Source organism: Numida meleagris, chromosome 2, assembly GCF_002078875.1.
Source record: "Numida meleagris isolate 19003 breed g44 Domestic line chromosome 2, NumMel1.0, whole genome shotgun sequence".
NCBI lineage: Eukaryota > Metazoa > Chordata > Aves > Galliformes > Numididae > Numida > Numida meleagris.
This window is the reverse complement of record NC_034410.1, coordinates 132,420,471-132,440,840: the sequence shown is the minus strand read 5'-3', so window position 1 is coordinate 132,440,840 and position 20,370 is coordinate 132,420,471. Positions and strand designations below refer to the sequence as shown.

At 42.4% G+C, this 20,370-nt stretch overlaps 1 protein-coding gene across 3 annotated transcripts in view; it reads left to right on the top strand.

The window, feature by feature from the left end:
* CSMD3 (CUB and Sushi multiple domains 3) overlaps positions 371-20,370 on the top strand; it is a 641,503-nt gene continuing 621,503 nt past the window's right edge. For all 3 annotated transcript variants that reach the window (XM_021388208.1, XM_021388207.1, XM_021388206.1), the window contains exon 1: positions 371-873. In XM_021388208.1, the coding sequence (XP_021243883.1) occupies positions 696-873 (178 nt within the window). In that variant the 5' untranslated portion in view covers positions 371-695. The remainder of the gene's footprint in view (positions 874-20,370) is intronic.

Here is a 20,370-nt window from a genome sequence, read left to right as displayed (position 1 = left end):
TCCGCGGAGAGCAATTAGTCTGCAAATCCCCCTTAGAGCAGCACATGCTCTCGTGTGAGGTGTGAGGTGTGTGTGTGCGTGCGTGTGTGTGTGTGTGTGTGTGTGTGTGTGTGTGTGTGTGTGTGTGTGTGTGTGTGTGTGTATCAGTGGCGACGGTCGCAGCTCCGAGCACAGCACGTGAATTCTTAATAACGAGGCAGTGATTGTTTTCCCGTGCTGCGCAGGATGGCCGAGCGCCGCCGGTTCGGCTCCCGGAGGCTCCTCCGGACGCTGTAGGAACCTCGCCGCCGCTATTTCTCGAGGCGTTTTTCTAGGCAGAATTGATCCTCCTGGGGGAGCAGGGGGGCGGGGGGAGAATCTCAATTGCAAATATTGTTTGGAGTTTTATTCTAGAGAGCGTCTAAGCTTTAAGATGCTCTCCCGTGGCTCCTGGTGGATGCTGTAAGGAGCAGGGCTGTGGTGGGTTTGGGCTGCGCAGGGAGTTGGGGTAGCGGGGGGGTGGGGGGAAGGAAAAGACACGATCGAGAGTAGCTGAGACTTTGTGCCCCCGTTGGAGAGATGGTTGAGTCCTCGTCAAGGTTGCTGTGGTATCCCAGAAACACCATTCACTCCGAGCTGTGACCGCGCACCATCAACAGCAACAACTCCGCTGCGCCTGGCCAAAGGAATAGGAATTAGGAGCTCTCCAGAATAATATGAAAGGGATCTGCAGAGGGGAAATTCGTGCAAAGGAATCGAAATTAGCAGACTTTTGGGAAAGGGGATGTACTAAATGTGGCCGGCTGGACTTCATCCTGGTGAAGAAAATGGAGATTAAAAGTGGATTTACATTTTGGAACCTCGTCTTTTTATTGATGGTTTCGTGTGTGAAAGGTAGGGTAGCATTTGAGGGATATATTTTTAGGGGTCTTTTGCTTTTGGTCAGGGCATTGCAAGCTCTCGCCTTTTTGTATGCAAAGGTACATTTAAAAATATGTTTCTCTCTTATTTTATCTATTTACCTTGGGCACTTTGCAATGGAAAGATATAAACGATCGCTAAAGCAAGGAGGAAAGAATGAGTTGATTCAGATCTCTTTTCGGAGATAGGAAATGTATTTGCTTGCCAGGCTTGGCGTTCAATGCAGTGACTGAGCTCGGGCTCAATAAATATTCTTGCAGTATGCTCAAACGGAGACGTGAGTTGGTTCATATAGCCTGGAACTAGTGTATATTCAAATAAATCCCACCGGGTGACTTTTTTAAGGTGATGATGGTGGTGCTGTGGAGGGATTACCTACATTTCTGGTTTTCGGTCGAGCAACCGAGCTCTTTGCGGGAATGCCTGTATCGATGCACTTATTAGTTTAACCCGTTGCGTGGGGAAAGTTACGGAGGACTCGGCGTGTGCGTAGCCGTCTCACAGCCCGAAATGCGCTTCACGCTGTTTGTATGCATGCAGGGCACCCTGTCTGTCGGAAAGGTGCGTTAGCAATTCAGCCTTTAAGGCACGGGCTGCCACTGGATGCAAAGAACGACACCTTTTCTCGCCCCTCCTTTCGTCCCTTTCCCCATTGTGTGTAGGGCTTTGGGTTTTTTATTTTATTTTTTTATTATTATTGTTTTTTGTCCCTTTGTCCAGGCAGGGGGGTATTTTGCTTCCTTCCTGCCTCTGTGTTCATGAAAGGAGGGCAGAAAGGAAACCGCTAGTTAGCGGCAGAAATATCTTCAGTAAGTCTGTGCTTCTCGACAGTTCAGGGAAATGATACAGAGGAAAGAAATATGTGGCTGAAATGATGTGCACCGCCAATATTACATGGGCATCGCTAAGCGGTGAAGTGCCGGTAGCAACACGCGTGCCTTCAGTGAAGGGATTTATTCTGCAACTCCCCACAGTCGTCTGTGCCTACCCGAAATAATCTCCCCTTGTTTGTGGCCAGTGATTAATAGCTGATTAATCACCCTTTTATCCTGCTCCTCATCCCATCCCTCCTCCCCGCCACACTCGCATTCTCCCAGAATATTTTACAGACGTTATCGATCCTCTCCGAGTTTTTACACTTGCTTATCGCCTACGGAGCCTGCCTGCACGGGTGGGAAGGAGATGTGCCGGGAGGGCTTTCAAAGGCGTGCCTTAGCCGGCTCGCTCTGCCTTGGATGAAACAGTTTATTGTAGAGCTCCGCAGCTGCTTGTCCCCCCATTTGCATCTCAGGCAAAAGATCGTTCGTGTTGCACAGAGGCGGGGGTGAGGGTTTTTACGTTATCCTGACACGGGATCCGAGGCGGAGGTGCTTGCCTGTGATGCTAATGGCACATTTTAATTACAGGCAGCATTTTCCCTGTTTGCGTCTATTGGAGCGGGACGCAGCCGCTGCTGAGGTCTGCGAACAAACCCACTCCGAGGCTTTGGGGGCATTTCTTTCCCCTGCCTCCCCTCGCCGCCTCCTTCCATTAAGGCATTCTCGTTCGCAAGCCACGGGCTCGGCGCTTGCGGGGCGCGCAGCGGGCGCGGTGCGGAGGCGCTGGGTGGCTCCGGGGCTGCTGCCGAAGCAGCTGCTTTGCGAGCAAGTGTCGCAGGGCGGCAGCATCCTACAAAATTCAGGGCTCGGGCGGCTCTCCCTGCGCTTGCTGTGGCAGTGGGAGCGGTGCAAGTTTCCACAGCACCTGTTGAGAAGCCTCTTCTCTTGCCCTTGGAGGAGGAGGGGGGAGGTAAAAAATAACAATGGGTGCTGCGGGCAGAAGCTGGAATTAAGCACCTAAAGCAGCCCCCTCAAAAAAAGAGAAAAAAGCGGGCTTTGCAAAAATGGCCCTTTCTCTTCCTGTCCATATACAGTCCCAAGGCTGTGAAGCTGTTTCCTTCCTAAGACCTGAGTTTTCCCCTTGCAGTTTGCATAGGTTTGCCTCGGACTGGGAGTTCTCCCAGCTGGGAGCTCAGTAGGTCGGGTTTCACATCCTGGACTAGGGCTCCTTTAGGCAGCCAGGCTCTGTAGAGCTGGCTTAGATTTACTGCAGCACTGCATCTATTCCGGGCATTTATATTTAGTTCTCTCCCCACTCTGGTGGATGAATACATTTTACCTTGATTTACATTCCCATTGTGTCAGCACGAGCTGCTGCTCCCAGAAACCTTGGCAGTGGCAAACAATGAGTGAATACATGCCCATTTAAAACACTCCAGATGTTGGGAGAAAAGTCCCCAGGTTCTACATTTGCTCTACCATTGTCTGGCAAGGCGCTTTCACAACACCCCACCCATGCAAGCTCTTGTCCATACCCTTGGTTGCTTAATCACCTCTACTGCATAGTCCAGCATCACACTGTAGTACCCAAACTGCTGCTGAGATTTCTGTCCTCCAGACTACTTCCACAATTTTATTTGGCATCTGCCTCTCAGGCCCTTCCTAATTCTGTCATCCTTCTGACGCCATTTCTGCAGTCTTGACCCATATCTGTTCCACTGTCCTGTCTTCCCTGGGGGCTTATGCAGACATGTTCATATCTTCCTTGTGTATGTTCTTATAGACACAGAATTTCTTCATGTTTATCTGCAAATTCATACCTTGCTGGAATCTTTCAACAATACCTGGAAGAGATTAGAAAAGGGAGAAGAAAGAATGACTAAGTAAATTGTCAGCTGCTGGTGAAGGGGTGATAATAAAGAATTATATCTCTTTGATAAAAACTTCTAATTGCTGGCACAATGTCCCATCATGCCTAGATCAATCTCCAACATGATCTTACTTGGATAGACATATAGTAAAAAAGCAAAGAAATGGCCTCTTTGAAAAGCGAGAGAAGGCATAAAAGCAACGAACCAACCAACCAACCAACTAACCAACCAACCAAACAAATAAACAAAACAAGGAAGTGCCAACCAGGTTCATTCCTGGCCAGCCTCAGGGGAGGGTGGATGCTGCACTCTTCCCAGTGGATGTGCAAACACCTAGGAGAACTCTTTCCCCTTTCTCAATCTTCCTCCCCCTGAAAGAAATAGGAAGTATCATTTAGACATGGGTGACATTGATCAAACTTGGAGAAGCAGCAAGCAAAAACCTTCACTGTCCAGGGCAGACCTTTTATGCACACAAATGAAGCAGGCAGCTTTAGTGAGCTTTGCCTCTTTGGATGTGGGGAGAAATCACTGATCTCGGCATGCTTTTTGTTTGGGAACTCCTTCCACTAAAAGAAATTTAAAAAATGCCTTTGACCTGTTTGTGGAAGCAAACCAGAGGAAGCCAAACAAAATGACCACCAGACTCTTCCGTCTCTTCTGTGCAGCTGTCACTCCAAGACAGCAGAAAGCTGTGCTTGTTTTTTTGTCTGGCTAAAATGAAGCTTTGCCTCTGCTGCTGTTCCTCTGTTCCCCCATTGCAGTTGTGACAAGGGGAACAAGGGCAGCTTTCAACATAAAAGGGAGATGAAGCAGTAAAATTTTAAATGGCTCATAGACAGAAGAAGTGATGAGAAAATGGACAGGATTTCCAAGAAATGTGTATCTGTCATGAGGGAACATTTAGCAAGCAAACAGCATACCCTGCTTATTTCCAGCACTTCTGCAGTCCCCCTTCTTCCACATCCCCACCCCAACCCCACTCTGTCACAGATCATTTCAGGATCCAGCAACCCCTCCGCAGTGATTCCCTTCCAGTTGCTTGACTTGTGGGGTTCCTGATGGACGGCCCTCCTCACTGTGTCCCCAGAGCGGAAATGGTTTGGCGAGTAACAGTAGGTTAATTTTTTCACATTTCCAGATGGTCACTGCTGCATCTGCATGTGTGTGTGTCCCCAAGCATGCAGGGGAGCTGGGAAACGATGACAGAAGTCGGACAACGACTTCCTTCTTTTCAGCTCCTCAGCACACACTCAGCCCTTCTGCGGAGCCCCATTCCCACAGGCTCCCACACACCGCACAAGGCCGCATAGTTCTGCAGGGTTGCAGACAAAGTTAACCCACCCCCAGCCGCTACCTTCCCGTTTAGCTCAGGGTTAAACTGTGCCCTCCGCTCAGCCACGGCTCCTGCTCCTCTTTTCCGGAGTGGGAGGGAAGGGCAGCAGCTCCTCGCAGCAGCAGTAGGGACCGCTTCTCCTTTCCCCGCCTGCTGCCATCAGGGACCTGCAAAGGGCACCGGAGGAGCGTCGCCTGCAGTCGTCGCTTTTTCATGTAGAACAGCAGCAGTCGCAAGGCAATAAGCGGCGGAAGCTCCACCGGCACTGGCACCACCAACCGGCACCGGTACCGGCACCGGTACCAGCACCGGTACCGGCAGCACCTCCCGGGGAGATCGCTCCTCCGGGGAGACTTTCCAAGTGCTCTGACAGCAGACGCTCCTTGGCTTCCCTTCTTTAGCTCTGTGACTGCTGCAAGTCTTTTGTCTCCCTCTCTGAGACAGCATTAGGGTTTTGAGGTTTGTTTCTTTTTGGTTTTGACACACACACAAAAAACAATCCCTTGCTTTCTAAGAGCAAAGAGCAGGATGGGTGCTCCAAGCAACCAAGCAGGCTGTAGAGAGACATGTTTTGCTTCAACTCAGTTATCAGCATCCTGAGGTGGAAGCACCAGCCCACAAGACTTCAGGAGCTCCTTGGATGTGCTTTCAAATTCTTCCTTTTCCAAAGCATAGCAGGAACTACCTGGTTTTGCTTGTTTGTTTGTTTGAAGTTACTACAAGCCAAGTAGGATGAATTGCCCATCTAGCTTAGTGTCCTTCACCTCCAGCAGTGAATATTAGTGGCAGTTTAGGGAAAGATGAGAAACACAGCAAGTACAAAATGACTGGTACATCATCTCAGGTTTCAGCAGCCAGACTTCCTCACAAGTTTTTGGAATATCATTTTTAAAGAGATGTAGGCTCGTCAACGCTCCACTCATTTGACTATTCTCTCTCTTCTTCTTCCACTTTGTATTTTTATTTTTTTTTAATAAGCTATTTGTACTTTTGGCCTTCGAAAAATCTCCAACAGAGTTTTCATACTACTGTGTTCGCATGCATTCTCCATTCTATAAACTGTGTATCTAGCTGAAAACACTGACTAGTACAGAAATTTGCATTTAAATTGGCTGTATTACACACAGAGTTTTTATGATGTACATAGATTGACCCCAAAAATTTGAGATTTGTAACTATTGAATATATAAACGTACATAGATCTAGTAAAAAGAAAGAAAAGCACAAAATTGTTAAGAGACATTTTAAAAGATTTTGAATAATCTGTGGGGATGCTTCAGTTTATGTGATTACAACACCTTTTCAGACAAAACATTATGAAGAATAACATAGCCTTGTATCTTTTTTTTTTTTTTAAACAAGTGTCTTAGACACGATCTATCTGATTTACAGAGGTATTGAGCATTTCCAACTCCAGCTGGCTCCAGTAAGAGCCTGGGGAACTAGTTAGCACTTCTGAAGCAAGGCCAAGAGAGCCTGGTGTTGTAATGCCGCGACAGAGAGGCAGTATGAATCAAAGGAAAATGTCTATAAAGCAACTTACAGTTATATGTAAAATGATAAATCTATAGAATCTCATGAATTGGAATTTTTAGGAATGGAAAAAGGATTTACGATTTGCTGCAAACACTGGATTTTCTCCTCTCCGCTAACAGCAAATTTCCAGTCTAACCCTGCAAGGCTGTGAAGTGTCATGCTCAACTTCTTAATGATGAGTAACATACAGCTTGTATTTCTGGACATAATGGTTAAGGTTGGAGTGATAAAACAAAGTCCTTGAGAGAAAATATTTTACTAGAATACTCCAATGAAATCTCCCAGGAAAGAGACATCAGAGAACAGACAATATAGTTTAAAATGCTGCATTTTTCTTGGTCTCCCATAATTTTAAGGCAGCTCTTATTTCAAGAAGCAATATTTAAATAACAAATAGCACAGGCATATGATTAATTAATTAATGAGTAATTGTTGCAAGACTATAAAATTTATCTCATCATTATGATTGAATCATTTTCCTGCAAAGGTTTATGGCAAAATTCTGAAACACTTACAGAACTTACAAGAACTTTTTCTTCTCAGTGAAATTGTACAGTTTTTGTTCAAAGCTGCACCTATCAAAGATTCATGGGAAAATATTTAGCAATGATCCTGGAATTAAACAGAGAGGCGCATGATATTTAGCGTACAAGATGTCATCTCCTTAAAAAAAAAAAAAAAAGAAAAGCCTAGTAGTATTAGGATATGTTGAACATCTGCTTCCTATCATCCAGCTTTTTTGGGGTAATGGAATTGATAAGGATATCAAACAACGAGGAATATTTTAACGTAAACATGCAGACACACAGTTTTATGTAGATGTTTACATTCCACTGTTTGTGAGGAAGGTGGGCATATTTGTATTCAGAGTCCCTGCCTTGTTTTTACAGATCATTTCAGATTTACGATAGTTCCATAATCCTGGCATTAGAAGTGCTGAATAATGTTGTAAATGTCAAAGAAGGAAATGGTGGAAATTCATCATCTCCTTCCCAGGGTCTGAAATGTTAGAATGGTTATGATTATAGGTTTAGGAACACTGTTACTCATAGAGAGAAAGCCTCATAGGGTTGGGGAGTGGCATACAAGGGATTCCAGTGGAACTGGTGCCCTCGTATAATTGTATTGTCAAAGAGAGAGATGGGAGACAACCAGCGTGTGCATGTAAAGACAGATATCTCACTTTTTCTCTTTGGTTCTACAAAATACCTCATAGCATAATGTGTCATATTCTCATTGCATCAGAGAAATAAGATACATAACAGTAAGGTTACTCAACCACAGAAAGAATTCATGGGGTGATATATTCTCAACTCCTGAGGCCTGTAAATAACACAGATTCTTTTTGCTTTAGAACTAAAGGAATCTGGAAACTTGAGGCAGAAATGACTGAATAGTTGCTTGGATCATACAGATGATGGATCACCACTACTGACCTTGAATACTATTTTATGTTTTCCTGTATCTTCATCTGTTAATATTTTTTTGCCTCTATGTATTGTAGCCAGTTTGATTTAATTCTATTTAATTGCGTATACATGTACATGTTCATATACTTATCTAATGTGCATATATGGAAATAATATCTATATATTTGTTTATGTTATGAGTACATACAACAGATTGCATTGTTAGCTTACAAAAGTGCAGGTAACAACTTGTTCTTCCTACAAAATCCATTACTTCTTACTTTTTTGAGGACTCCCAGTCTCAGAGGGTAATTATACTTGACTACATTAACAAAATGAGGGTGCAAGTAGTGATATCCAGCAAATGTTAGGAGAAAATCTTGATGAAAATATTTTTAGGAATTTTTAGTAGCACTAGTTACTCATCCTAGTACATTAATAATTAACCAATACAGTTATACATTGCTACTCATTTAGGAACATTTTACCAAAATACATCTCTTATAAGATTATTTTTAGTAGAACAAAAGCTTTGAATCATACAGAAGAAAAAAATAATGTTATTATCAAGTAAAGAGGCAGACATATCACATCTCAGAAATGACTTTATTTTGGTGGCCTTAAATGGTCCCTCTGTGATCATTATTTTCTTATTGAATCACTGACAAACACAGCTAGTGGATAACTGTAAGTGCAGGTTGGAGTTCCTAGCTAAAATGAACTACATAGATGCAGATTGCAGATATTCTTCTCTCTGCATACTTTTGAGATGGAGCATTCAAATTACAAGACCTTTAGTCCACAGTTTTATTCTGACCCAGAAGGGAAACTTCACTATAGTTAGTTTCCTTGATTTCTGTGCAATTTTATTTTAGAATTGAAGCTTGATCTAATTTAAACAAATTTTGTGTAAGTCTGTAATGAAAGTTGCATTTTTGTTTATGTATAGCAGCTTTGATCCATAGGTGAATGGAAGTCATAAAATAGAGTATAAAGGGAGTTTTTAAATTGCCTGTTGTTGAGTCCATTGAAAGCAACAGGAGAGTCCAAAATATGACCTTTGAGAGTAGATTTGCCTCTGCTTCTTTTCTTATTGAATTTTGAATTGCATTTTTCTGTACATATATTTCTTTTGACTCAGAAATACAAGTTATAATGAAGGTGAGGTACTTCACAATACATTAGAGATTTTCAACAAAGATGCATTTGGATAGCATGTTATACTGTAAACCTAAACATTACAAAAATAAATTGTTTATAATTCTGTTTAAGGGCAATAGATTATATATTTGCATACTGCCAGCAAATGATCTCTTTCTACATTTCACTGATTATTATGTCAGCAATTCTAGGGATCAGCCCATCAGTTCATTGTAATAGTAGTACACTGACAAAGTGTCTGCTGTAATCCTCGAAACCACGGAATGCTCATGGATTTTGTCAGCCAATTTACAACCTGGTTTCAACATTGCTGATTATACATTTGTTCTCCAGCAAAACATTTCAGAATCTGCAGAAGGTTGCTAATAACTGCAGTGGAACAGGGAGGAATTGTGAAAACAGACCTCTTCTTAGAATGCTTTCAAATTTAATTATTAATGCATTTTATTTTTACTTTTATTGGATTATCATAAACTCTAGATATGCAGTTACATTTGAAAATGCTAAATTAGCTAGCGAAACTGAGTCATAAACACAGGGAAGGGATTCTACATTCATTTTGTTGTATTTCTCTTCTGCTAGCATGTTCTTTATACTTTCCACCATTTCAGAGTCACAGGAGCTAAAATGGTCTGAAAAACAAGAGTCCAAATCCTTGACTTTGGAAGGCCTGCCTAGTTACCCAACCCTTGAGCAAAGAAAATGAAGAATAAAGTCCTCAGCACCACACATACTCAAGTCAGTCAGCTCTGAAATAAAAGCTAGGTTTTTCCTGCACCTCCACATCTGTGTGGGAGAGAAGCAGGGACATGTAGGGATACAGACACACAAATGAACACATGTGAACATGTGTGTGCACACCAATACTTCTTGTAGCATTCTTCTCTAGCTGTGTACACTATGAAGAAAAATCTGTTCTTGATTCATAACTCTGCTCATCTTGTGTATTTCGTCTTAAAAAGGAGCAATGGCCTAGGACTTGAACATAGCAAGTTCCATACAAAAAATGCGAAAGAACTTCTTTACAGTAAGGGTGACGGAGCACTGGAACAGACTGCCCAGAGACATTGAGGAGTCTCCTTCTATGGAGATGTTCAAGACCCATTTGGACCAACTTGTGCGACCTATTGTAGGGTAACTGTTTTAGTAGGGAGAGCTGGACTTGATGATGTCTTGAGGTCCCTTCTAACCCTCGCCATTCTGTGATTCTTGGTGTGATCTTTAATTTAAAAAAAAATAGGAACATCATTACTTTCTCTTCTTTTACATTACTATTCAATATATGTACCACTTTTATTCAAAATTCCCTTTTTTGAAAGCTGCTTCTTTTTGTGAGCTCTTCTAAAGTGGGGCAATCATTTCCCTCACACAATTCATATAGTTATTAACTTCAAAGACTTTGCTATCACCTCTTTACCCTTTATTTCAATCTTGGCAAATCCTTCCTGGGAAAATGAAATACCTCTGACATTTGGGAGAATATTTCTATGGAGATTTTTATAGATTCTATTTAATGAACTTTTACATATCATAAATTCAACCATGTTCTCCATATAGCAATTACAGACATCTTGTAAGAATGTGAATGTTATTATACTTCGGTGGCCAAATATTGTACCAAAGTACTTCAGCTTTCTTAAGAAAGTTTAATTTTCAGCCCCTTTATGTGAAAAGAAAGATTGCATTGACACTATATTAGAAATAGCATTACTGTTTTTTTTTTTCATAGATAAAGTGCTAGCAATCCCAGATTCTGCCATGCAAGGATAACAAGTTTCCCCTGACAAATAGGTGAGATATATCTTATTGACATTTTCATTGTCAGCAGTGGAAAGTTGCAGCAATCAACTGTGTAAGACACACTGATTTTTGTAAACGTCCTCACAAACTTAAAATTCTCTGAGTAATTAATCTGAAATGGTAATGAGCAATAGAATCAATGTTTAACATAGTATGAGTTCAGCAGCCCTAGTGACTCCTGCATTTCTTTCTACATAACTTTTGTAAATATATGCTTCTAAATTCTATCTACATATCTTCCTTGTCACTCAAATTCTATCTTATCAGTTGGCTCCTGTAATTTTCCCCAGTTTCCCCTGCAAATTCTGCTCTCTCTTCCTGAACCCTCTTCCCATTCCACAAGCGCTACTGGAGAAGTTCCAAAAAGATCAAGCTTGTAGTAGAATATAGAAAGCTCCCTTCAGTTTATATGTCATCTCTGAAATCCTTTTGTGGCCAAAAGTAATAACTTTGTAAGGTCAATCTGTTAGAAATTGAACATCCTTCCAGCTTTGCAATCACATAATAGGTTTATTAACTTTTTTAGAATGTTCTTTGGATTTTAATTTGTGTGCAAGAAGGCAAGATTGGAAGAGTGCAAATTCAGTTAAACTTGTTTTCACCTTCTCCAGTTTATTGTGCCTGTGGACATAATTATCTTTTGGCAACTAAAACAACAATACCACTTTACCTGGAACTTAAAGAAACTTCCAAACATATGAATAAAATGGTCCAAACCTTATAAAAACTTGAAAACAAAACCCGTGCTTGAATACAGAAAAATGCTTAGAAACAGATTGCTAAAATTTGTATACTTCACAAATACCAGAAATCCAAGAAGTACCTTCTCTGTTTTTTCAGCTCTAATGTATGCAGTGAAACTCTTTTTGTGACACAGTAAGATAAATTTTTTCATATCTAACATTGCTCTGACATCCTTTACTGATGTCTGTATTCTAGGATGACCAGTTCATTCTGGTCATCCTAGATTTCAGAGTCTACAGAATATCTTATGTTAATAAATAAATCAAATTGGCAAAAAAATGTACATGCAGGGACAGAATTGTAGGGATTTTTTTGTTACATAGTTATTCCAAGATTAACTCTGAACACTTCAGTGAAATCAGGAGAGTTTGGAATGTATCTGACTTCTGAAAGCTACTCTTCCAAATTGCTCCCTTTGGGGCCTCCTGTACGGGTCACCTCTTTGAAATACATTGACAGCAGAGTTAACATAAATAGCTAATTTAAAGAGTCAGAGAGTCCCACTGCTAGTCTACTGCTCAGTAGAACTTCTGTCATTATTAAAAAATCATAAACTGCCTGCTAGAATTAAGGGTAAATTTGAGGTAACTACAAAGAAAACAAATCACTCACTAAAAAAATGTAGTGCACAACACAGTGTGCATGGAGTAATCGTTAAGGAATTTGCAAAAAATAGTATGAAGGTATAGCTGTGCTTCAGTGTGTCATCTGAGATATGTTTTCTGAAGAACTTTTTCTTCATTCTTATAAGAATATTTATTTATTATTAAAGCCAGTACACAGCATCCTGTTGCTGAATATCCTTTAAACCCATTTGGATATATTTAAACTTTTTTTTTCCTCTTTATCTGCTTTTTCCATGCTTAATTAGCACAAAATTTATTTGAACTATCTCTTCTGTAGCACACTTTTCTTTTTCATGCTTTTAATTCACAGACTGCTTCAGGCCCTGTTCCCATTTTTTGTCAGGTACACTTGGATCACTGCATAGTTGTTGGGGAGATGCGTCATTAAGTTTTCCTGATTGCTCATTTCATTGTCATTGAAACTTGTATTTCCTTCTAAATTAATATTATTTTTATATTTCATGCTTCTATTCATAGTTCATTTTATGTTTCTAACAAGTGTTTGATTTTTTTTTAATTATTTAATGTGAATTGATAGCTGTAAATCATTGTAGTCAAAGGATTTTACCTCTCAACTCTGTTTTAGAACAAGACTGATTATCGGTTCAATTATAACTTTATTGGAATATTTACCAGTACATTAAGAACTTGTCCCCACTGAAATAAAAAGATATGTCATTGACTTATAGCAGAACAGAATAGATTGTTACAACAAACAAAAACCTCCTTTCAATACAGAGTCTATTTAGGATATTACAACTCTACATTACTTTTGATAGCATGGAGGGAACTAAACTGATGAAACTGAAAAACTCTAACAGTTGAACTCCATCAGATCCTTTTTTGGCAGTATCCTAAAACAGCATTAGAGATAGTAGGTTACATTTTTGACAGTCTTCAAACTCTTACAGGCTTCAGTTCTTCTCTGTTCACTGCCATATGATGGTGAGAAAGTTCTAAACCAAACTGGTTTCAATTTTAAGATTAGTAGCAGGTTTTATAATGTTTTCTGAATCCTACCGTAGCTCATCATTCATTTATAAAGATGGTAGGAGAAATAACTGCAAAACTGCAAAGTAGAAATTCTAAATTCTGTTTTAAAGTCTAAAGTAAATAATTTCAAAGCTTTACAAGACTATGAGTCTACATTTTATTAACAAATTACATTTTTTAACTATCGACTGTTCTAGTAGTTGGCAGGAACACATGAGAAACCCTTGGAGTTTAAGGTTTCTGGCTGATCTCTAAATCAAAAACAGCTGAGCAGATTTAAATATTTTGTGTAAACAAATTTGCATCCAGGCTGCTAATCTGTGTGCCAGCTTTCAGTTTGACATTTTCTGAAATGATTGAAAAATGCTAAGCCCTTAATGCTAAATGGTGCTCATAATGAAAATGCTGACAGACCCGTAATTACCTGTATTGTGATTCTGCTGAAAGCTTCTTTATCTGTCTAATCTTTCACAGTGGAGTTAAATATATAAAATCTTGAAAGAAGGAAAAAAAAGGAACTTTATTTTGCAAATACTGAACTGTAGCAATGCTATATTCACTTCTACACATTCACTTATGGAAGCAAAAGTGACAAGAAATTATTTTAAAAAAAAGTGCAGTCCTTTCTCTGGAACTGTAAGATCAGCTAGTTAGGTTTAAAAGTTTAACTTAAGGTCAAATTTTAATAAGGTATGGGTGAAGCTAACCATTTTTAATGTGGCATTGAGGAATTAGAATAGATTTGTCATTGACTTGATATTTCTGAATAAAACCAAAACATCAAAAAAAAGTACGTAAATTAACGTTTGTCTGATAACGTGCTAAAACCCCCTACACTGCAAAGTGAAGGAAAAGGAGGAAGAAGTATTTCAAAAACGTCTTCAGAAATAGAAGTGGAAGAATAGTAAGAAAAAATGAGAGAAAGTGAATTATCTGGACTCTCTAATTTAGAAACTCCATTATCATCATTAGAGTGGAGGCTTTAAGATTTTTTGAAAGTACTTATTTTTTCAGTTTCTTTTACATTCATCTGTGAAAGTTTTCCCAGATTTGGCTAGCCTCTAACTACCTGAAATGCTAGACAGCATTTTCTCTGCAGAGACAACTTAGGATGGGTGATTCAGATATACTAGCCTTGCCCCATCTCCACACAATGTCTGTGTGCTGGCCAGGGCTCACAGCTGTCCCTGCAAAACAACCAACACACAGCACAATAGCTCCTTATCTAAACAGAATGTCCTCTAGGATTTTTAGCCTCTGTGTTTTGCTGTGAGGATGAAATATGTTTCTCCACAGCTTTCACAGAAAGGACTGGCAAAGCTCAAGTAAAGTATCCTGCAATAAAACAGAGGAATATAACTCTCTCATATCTTCTTTCCAAACTGCCATGTTCTCCAGAAACAGTCCTGGACTTTTAATCACTATTCAGAAAGAAGCTATTTCAGTTACAGAATCAGCTACTCGCCTATCTCTGTATCTTCTTTAATCTTCTTTATCTCTGTGTCTTCTCTCTGCTCTTCTAAAGATGTAGAGATTAGTATGCCAGGCAGTGTTTAAGCTATGGGTGTGTCAGAGTTTTCTGTAGGAGACAGAGGACACCTTGTCTAACTATCAATACACTTTCTGAAAATACCAAATATGCTGTGGAGTGTGGAAGGAATGGCTCAATTGCTGACAGTAAGTTGATGATTTCAGAGAAATAACAATAACAGCTCTGGAACTGAAATTTTAAGTCCCAAGTTCAGCATCATGCAGCTTTTTTTTTTTTCCCCCATGTAAGTATTAATCTACACTAAAACTCACTTATTCATTTATGGGAGTAATGCCATTTTTTTGTGAGGGCATTCTAGTGTTCCTCAATACCAGTAAATTATTTGTCTAAAGGAAAGACTGATATCATCCCTAGACTTTCAAATTTCACTGCTTACTCTTTCCTCCATTGGGGATGAAGATGTGGAGAAAAACTGATCCCATCATTGATTTTAGAGCAACCCACTTTTATCTTCCTTGTCCAAGTAGACAAGGAAACTAAACTCTACTCTCAGTCTTATCCTTTAACCAGATTTAAGCAAGTAAACTGATCTTTTTTTCTCTACTCTGTGATAACTAATTTTCTTTAATAACATTTATTACAGAGTCTTGTCAAAGACTGTTGTATGCTCAAGGTGACTAACTTAAAAAATATTAGTTATTCTAATTAGTGAATTTGTACCCACAATTCCCTTGGATGATTTAACTAGGCATTTAGTGAGAATAATCATAGAATCATAGAATGGATTGTGTTGGAAAGGACCACAAGGACCATCAAGTTCCACCCTCCCTGCCACAGGCAGGGCCTCCATCCTCCAGATCCAATACTAGACTAGGTTGCCCAGGGCTCCATCCAACCTGGTCCTGAACACCTCAAGGGATGGAGCATCCACACCCTCTCTGGGCAGCCTGTTCTAGTGCCTCACCGCTCTCTCTGTGAAGAACTTCCCCTTGACATATAGTCTAAACCTTCCCTCCTTGAGCTTAAAACCATTTCCCCTTGTCCTATCATTATCTACCTGAGAAAAAGTTGATTCCCCTCCTGTTTATAATCCCTTTTTAAATACTGAAAGATCTCTTCTCCAGGCTGAACAAGACCAGCTCCGTCAGCCTGTTTTTGTAGGGGAAGTGCTCCAGCCCTCTGATCATCTCTGTGGCCCTCCTCTGGACCCTCTCCAACAGCTACACATCTTTACTGCATTGGAGGCCCCAGATCTGGATGCAGTAGTCCAGATGGGTCCTCATGAGGGCAGAGTAGAGAGGGACAATCACCTCCCTCTCCCTGCTGGCCATCCCTCTTCTGACGGAGCCCAGGATACCATTGGCCTTCTGAGCTGCAAGAGCACACTGCTGGCTCATGTTCAGTTTTTCATCCACCAAGACCCCCAGGTCCTTCTCCACAGGGCTACTCTCAAGGAGTTCTTCTCCCAGTCTTTGTATGCATCAGGAGTTACACCGACCCAAGTCCAAAACCTTGTACTTTGTTATGTTGAACTTCATTAGGTTCACACGGGCCCACCTTTTGAGTTTGTTGAGGTCCCTCTGGATGGCTTCACTTCCTTCTAATATGTTAACTGCACCAATTAGCTTGGTGTCATTGGCAAACTTGCTGAGAGTGCACTTGAACCCGTCATCGATGTCACTGATGAAGATGCTGAAAATCACCTGTCCCAAGACAGACCCCTGTGGGACACCACTCATCACTGGCCTCCACCTGGATATAGTGCCATGCAACACAACCCTCTGTCTATGGCCTTCCAGCTAATTCCTTATCCAACGAATAGTCCACCCTTCAAATCTACATCTCTCCAATTTGGAGATAAGGACGTGGTGGGGAACCATGTCAAAGGCTTTGCACAAGTCCAGGTAGATGACATCGGTTGCCTTCCCTTTGTCCACCAATGATGTCAGTCCATCACAGAATGCCACCAGATTGGCCAGGCATGACTTTCGCTTGGTAAAGCAATGCTGGCTTTCTCAGATCACCTGCTCATCCCTCATGTGCCTTAACATGTTTTCCAGGAGTATCTGTTCCTGGATCTTCCCAGGCACAGAGGTGAGGCCCACCAGCCTGTAGTTCCTCAGGTCCTACTTCCTCCCTTTCTTGTAAAGGGGAGTGACGTTTCATTTTTTCCAGTCCCTGGGGACTTCTCCCAACATATTTTTCAAATATGATGGAGAGCGGCTCAGCAACCACATTAGCCAGCTCCTTTAGGACCCTGAGATGCATGTGATCCAGCCCCATAGACTTGTATGCATTCAGACTCATGAATTGGTCTTGGACTTGTTCTGCCCTTACAGTGTATGTGGGGGGAGGTGGGGGGGGGCAGGGGCAGGATTTGCTCCCTTAGTTCCCACCTAGAGGCCCAGGGATACAATCTTCAGGGACATGAGAAATACAAGAATCCTGGCTGCCAGTGACGACCAAGGCAAAAAATTCATTTAGTACCTCAGCCTAATCCATATCTATCATAGCCAGTCCTCCTTTCTCATTTACCAAAGGAGGTATGCTCTCTTTGGCCTCCCTCTTCTGGCCAATGTACCTATAGAATCTCTTGTCTTTTTAACATCCCTTGCCAAATTCAGTTCCATCTGTGCCTTGGCTTTCCTAATCCCCTCTCTGCAAGTCTGGACAACATCCTTGCATTCTCCCCAGGTGACACACCCTTGTTTCCACAGCTGGTACAATCTCTTTTTTTCCCTTAGTTTGATCAACAGGTCCTTGCCAAGCCATGACTGTTTCCTGCCTCCCCTGCTCGCTTTCGTATTCTGAGGGATGGAGAGCTCTTGTTCTCCCAGAAGGGCATCCTTGAAGAGTAGCCAGCTTTCTTCCACTCCTTTGTCTCTAGGGACAGTTTCCCAGGAGATCTTGTCCAGCAATTCCTTAAACAGACTAAAATTTGCTCTCCCAAAATTCAGGGTCCTGACCCCACTCTTTGCCAGGCCCATGTTCCTTGAGATCACAATCTCAGTCAGGGCATGGTTGCTGCAGCCTAAGCTGCCTCCAGCCTTAACACCTTTAATGATCTCCTCTGCATTGGTGAGCACCAGATCCAGCAGCACTTCACCTCTGGTCGGTCTATGCAATACTTGAACCAGAAAGTTATTGTCCACACACTCCAGGAGATTCCTGGATCTCTTGCAGATCGCTTCCCAGCAGATATCCAGGTGGTTGAAATCCCCCATCAGGACGAGCGCCTGTGAGCACAATACCTCCTGTAGCTGAAGGAAGAAGGCCTCGTCAGCAGGCTCCCCTTACTCAGGTGGTCTGTAGTAGACTCCTACCACCAGGTGCCCTTTATTAGTCATAGAATCATAGAATTTCTCACGTTGGAAAAGACCTTCAAGATCATCAAGTCCAACCACAACCTAACCATACTAACCTAACCATACTACCCTAACAACCCATCACTAAATCATATCCCTGAGCACCACATCCAAATGGTTTTTAAACACATTCAGGGATGGTGACTCAACCACCTCCCCAGGGAGCCTGTTCCAGTGCTTAACAACCCTTTCTGTAAAGAAGTTCTTCCCAGCATCCAACCTAAACCTCCCCTGGCGCAACTTGAAGCTGTTTCCCCTTGTCCTGTCACCTGTCACCAGTGAGAAGAGACCAGCCTCGGTCTCACTGCAATCACCTTGCAGGTATTTGAAGAGAGCAATAAGGTCTCCCCTCAGCCTCCTCTTCCCCAGACTAAACAGCCCCAGTTCCTTTAGTCTCTCCTCATAGGGCATATTCTCCAAGCCTTTCACATGTCTTGTTGCCCTTCTTTGGACCTGCTCCAGCACCTCAGTGTCCTTTCTGTACTGAGGCACCCAAAACTGAACACAGTACTCGAGGTGAGGCCTCACCAGCGCTGAGTACAGGGGCAGGATTACTTCCCTAGTCCTGCTCACCACACCGTTCCTGATACAAGCCAGGATGCTGCTGGCCTTCTTGGCCACCTGGGCACACTGCTGGCTCATATTCAGCCGACTGTCCGTCAGCACACCAAGGTCCCTTTCCGTCAGGCAGCTTTTCAGCCACTCTGCCCCAAGCCTGTAGCATTGCCTGGGGTTGTTGTGACCAAAGTGCAGGACCTGGCACTTTGTCCTACTGAAACTCATACAGTGTACTTTGGCCCATCGATGCAGTCTATCCAGGTCCCTCTGTAGTGCCTTTCTACCTTCTGGCAGATCAACACTCCCTCCCAACTTGTTGTCGTCTGCAAACTTACTGAGGGTGCGTTCAATCCCCTCATCAAGATCATTGATAAAGATGTTGAATAGAAGAGGCCCCAGCACCGAGCCTTGTGGGACACGGCTCATGACTGGCTGCCAACTGGATTTAACTCCATTGACCGCAACTCTCTGGGCCCGGCCATCCAGCCAGTGTTTCATCCAGCAGAGCATATGCCCATCCAAACCATGGGCAGCCAGCTTCTCCACAAGGACGTCATGGGGAACAGTGTTAAAGGCCTTACTGAAGTCCAGGTAGACCACATCAACGGCCTTACCTTCATCCACTAAGTGGATCACCTTGTCATAGAACGAAATCAGGTTTGTCAAACAGGATCTACCGTTCATAAACCCATGCTGACTGGGCCTGATCCCCTGGTTGACCTTTAACTGATCCAGGGTGTCTCCTGAGATTATCCATTCCATAAACTTCTCTGGCACAGAGGTGAGACTGATAGGTCTATAGCTACCAGGATCATCTTTCTGGACCTTCTTGAAGATGGGAATCACATTAGCTAGTCTCCAGTAAACCGGGACATTCCCTGTTAGCCAGGACTGTCGAAAGATGATGGAGAGAGGCCTGGCAACCACATCCGCCAACTCCCTCAGCACTCTAGGGTGCAGTCCATCTGGGCCCATGGATTTGTTAGTGTCAATATAGTCCTATCTCTAATTCTAACCCACAGGCTCTCAACCTGCTCCTCATTATTTCTCAGAGGGAGCTCCTCACAGTCTAACCAGTCTTTAATGTAGAGGGCAACTCCCTCACCCTTCCTACCTAGCGTACCCCTTCTAAAATGGCGATACCCCTCTACAGTGGTATTCCAGTTATGGGAGTCATCCCACCACGTTTCTGTGATAGCAACCAGATCATAATTTTCCAAGCACATCATGGTTTCCAACTTCTCCTGCTTATTTCCCATTCTGTATGCATTAGTGTAAAGGCACTTCAGCTGGGCTTTCTGACACACCACTTTTCTAGAGGGGCCCTCCCTCAAATCTCCAGAAGAAATCTGAAGTTTTCCCCCACTGCCTCCTAGAGGGACATGCAAAGGTTCATGTTCATTAGACAGGGGGTTGGCAACATTACCTTCTCTGAGGAGTTCCCAGAAGATCCTACAGAACAGTTTGGAGGCTTTTTCTCTGCTATCTCCTGGCATGACAGCAACCCCAAGCCTTTCTCTGTCCCACCGCACTCGACTTTCTTCCTCCATCAGATCAAGTATAAAGCCCCGAACTACTTTCTCTACCCTAGTGAGCCTCACTGCATCCCCTTCCCCCTTCCTACCTAGCATAAAGCCCTCTCAATGAGCCCCGCTAGCTCTTGGGCTAGTATCCGTTTCCCTCTGAGAGACAAGTGACACCCATCTGCAGCCATTAAACCAGGTGCCGAGTAAATTGCTCTGTGGTTGAAAAACCCAAAGA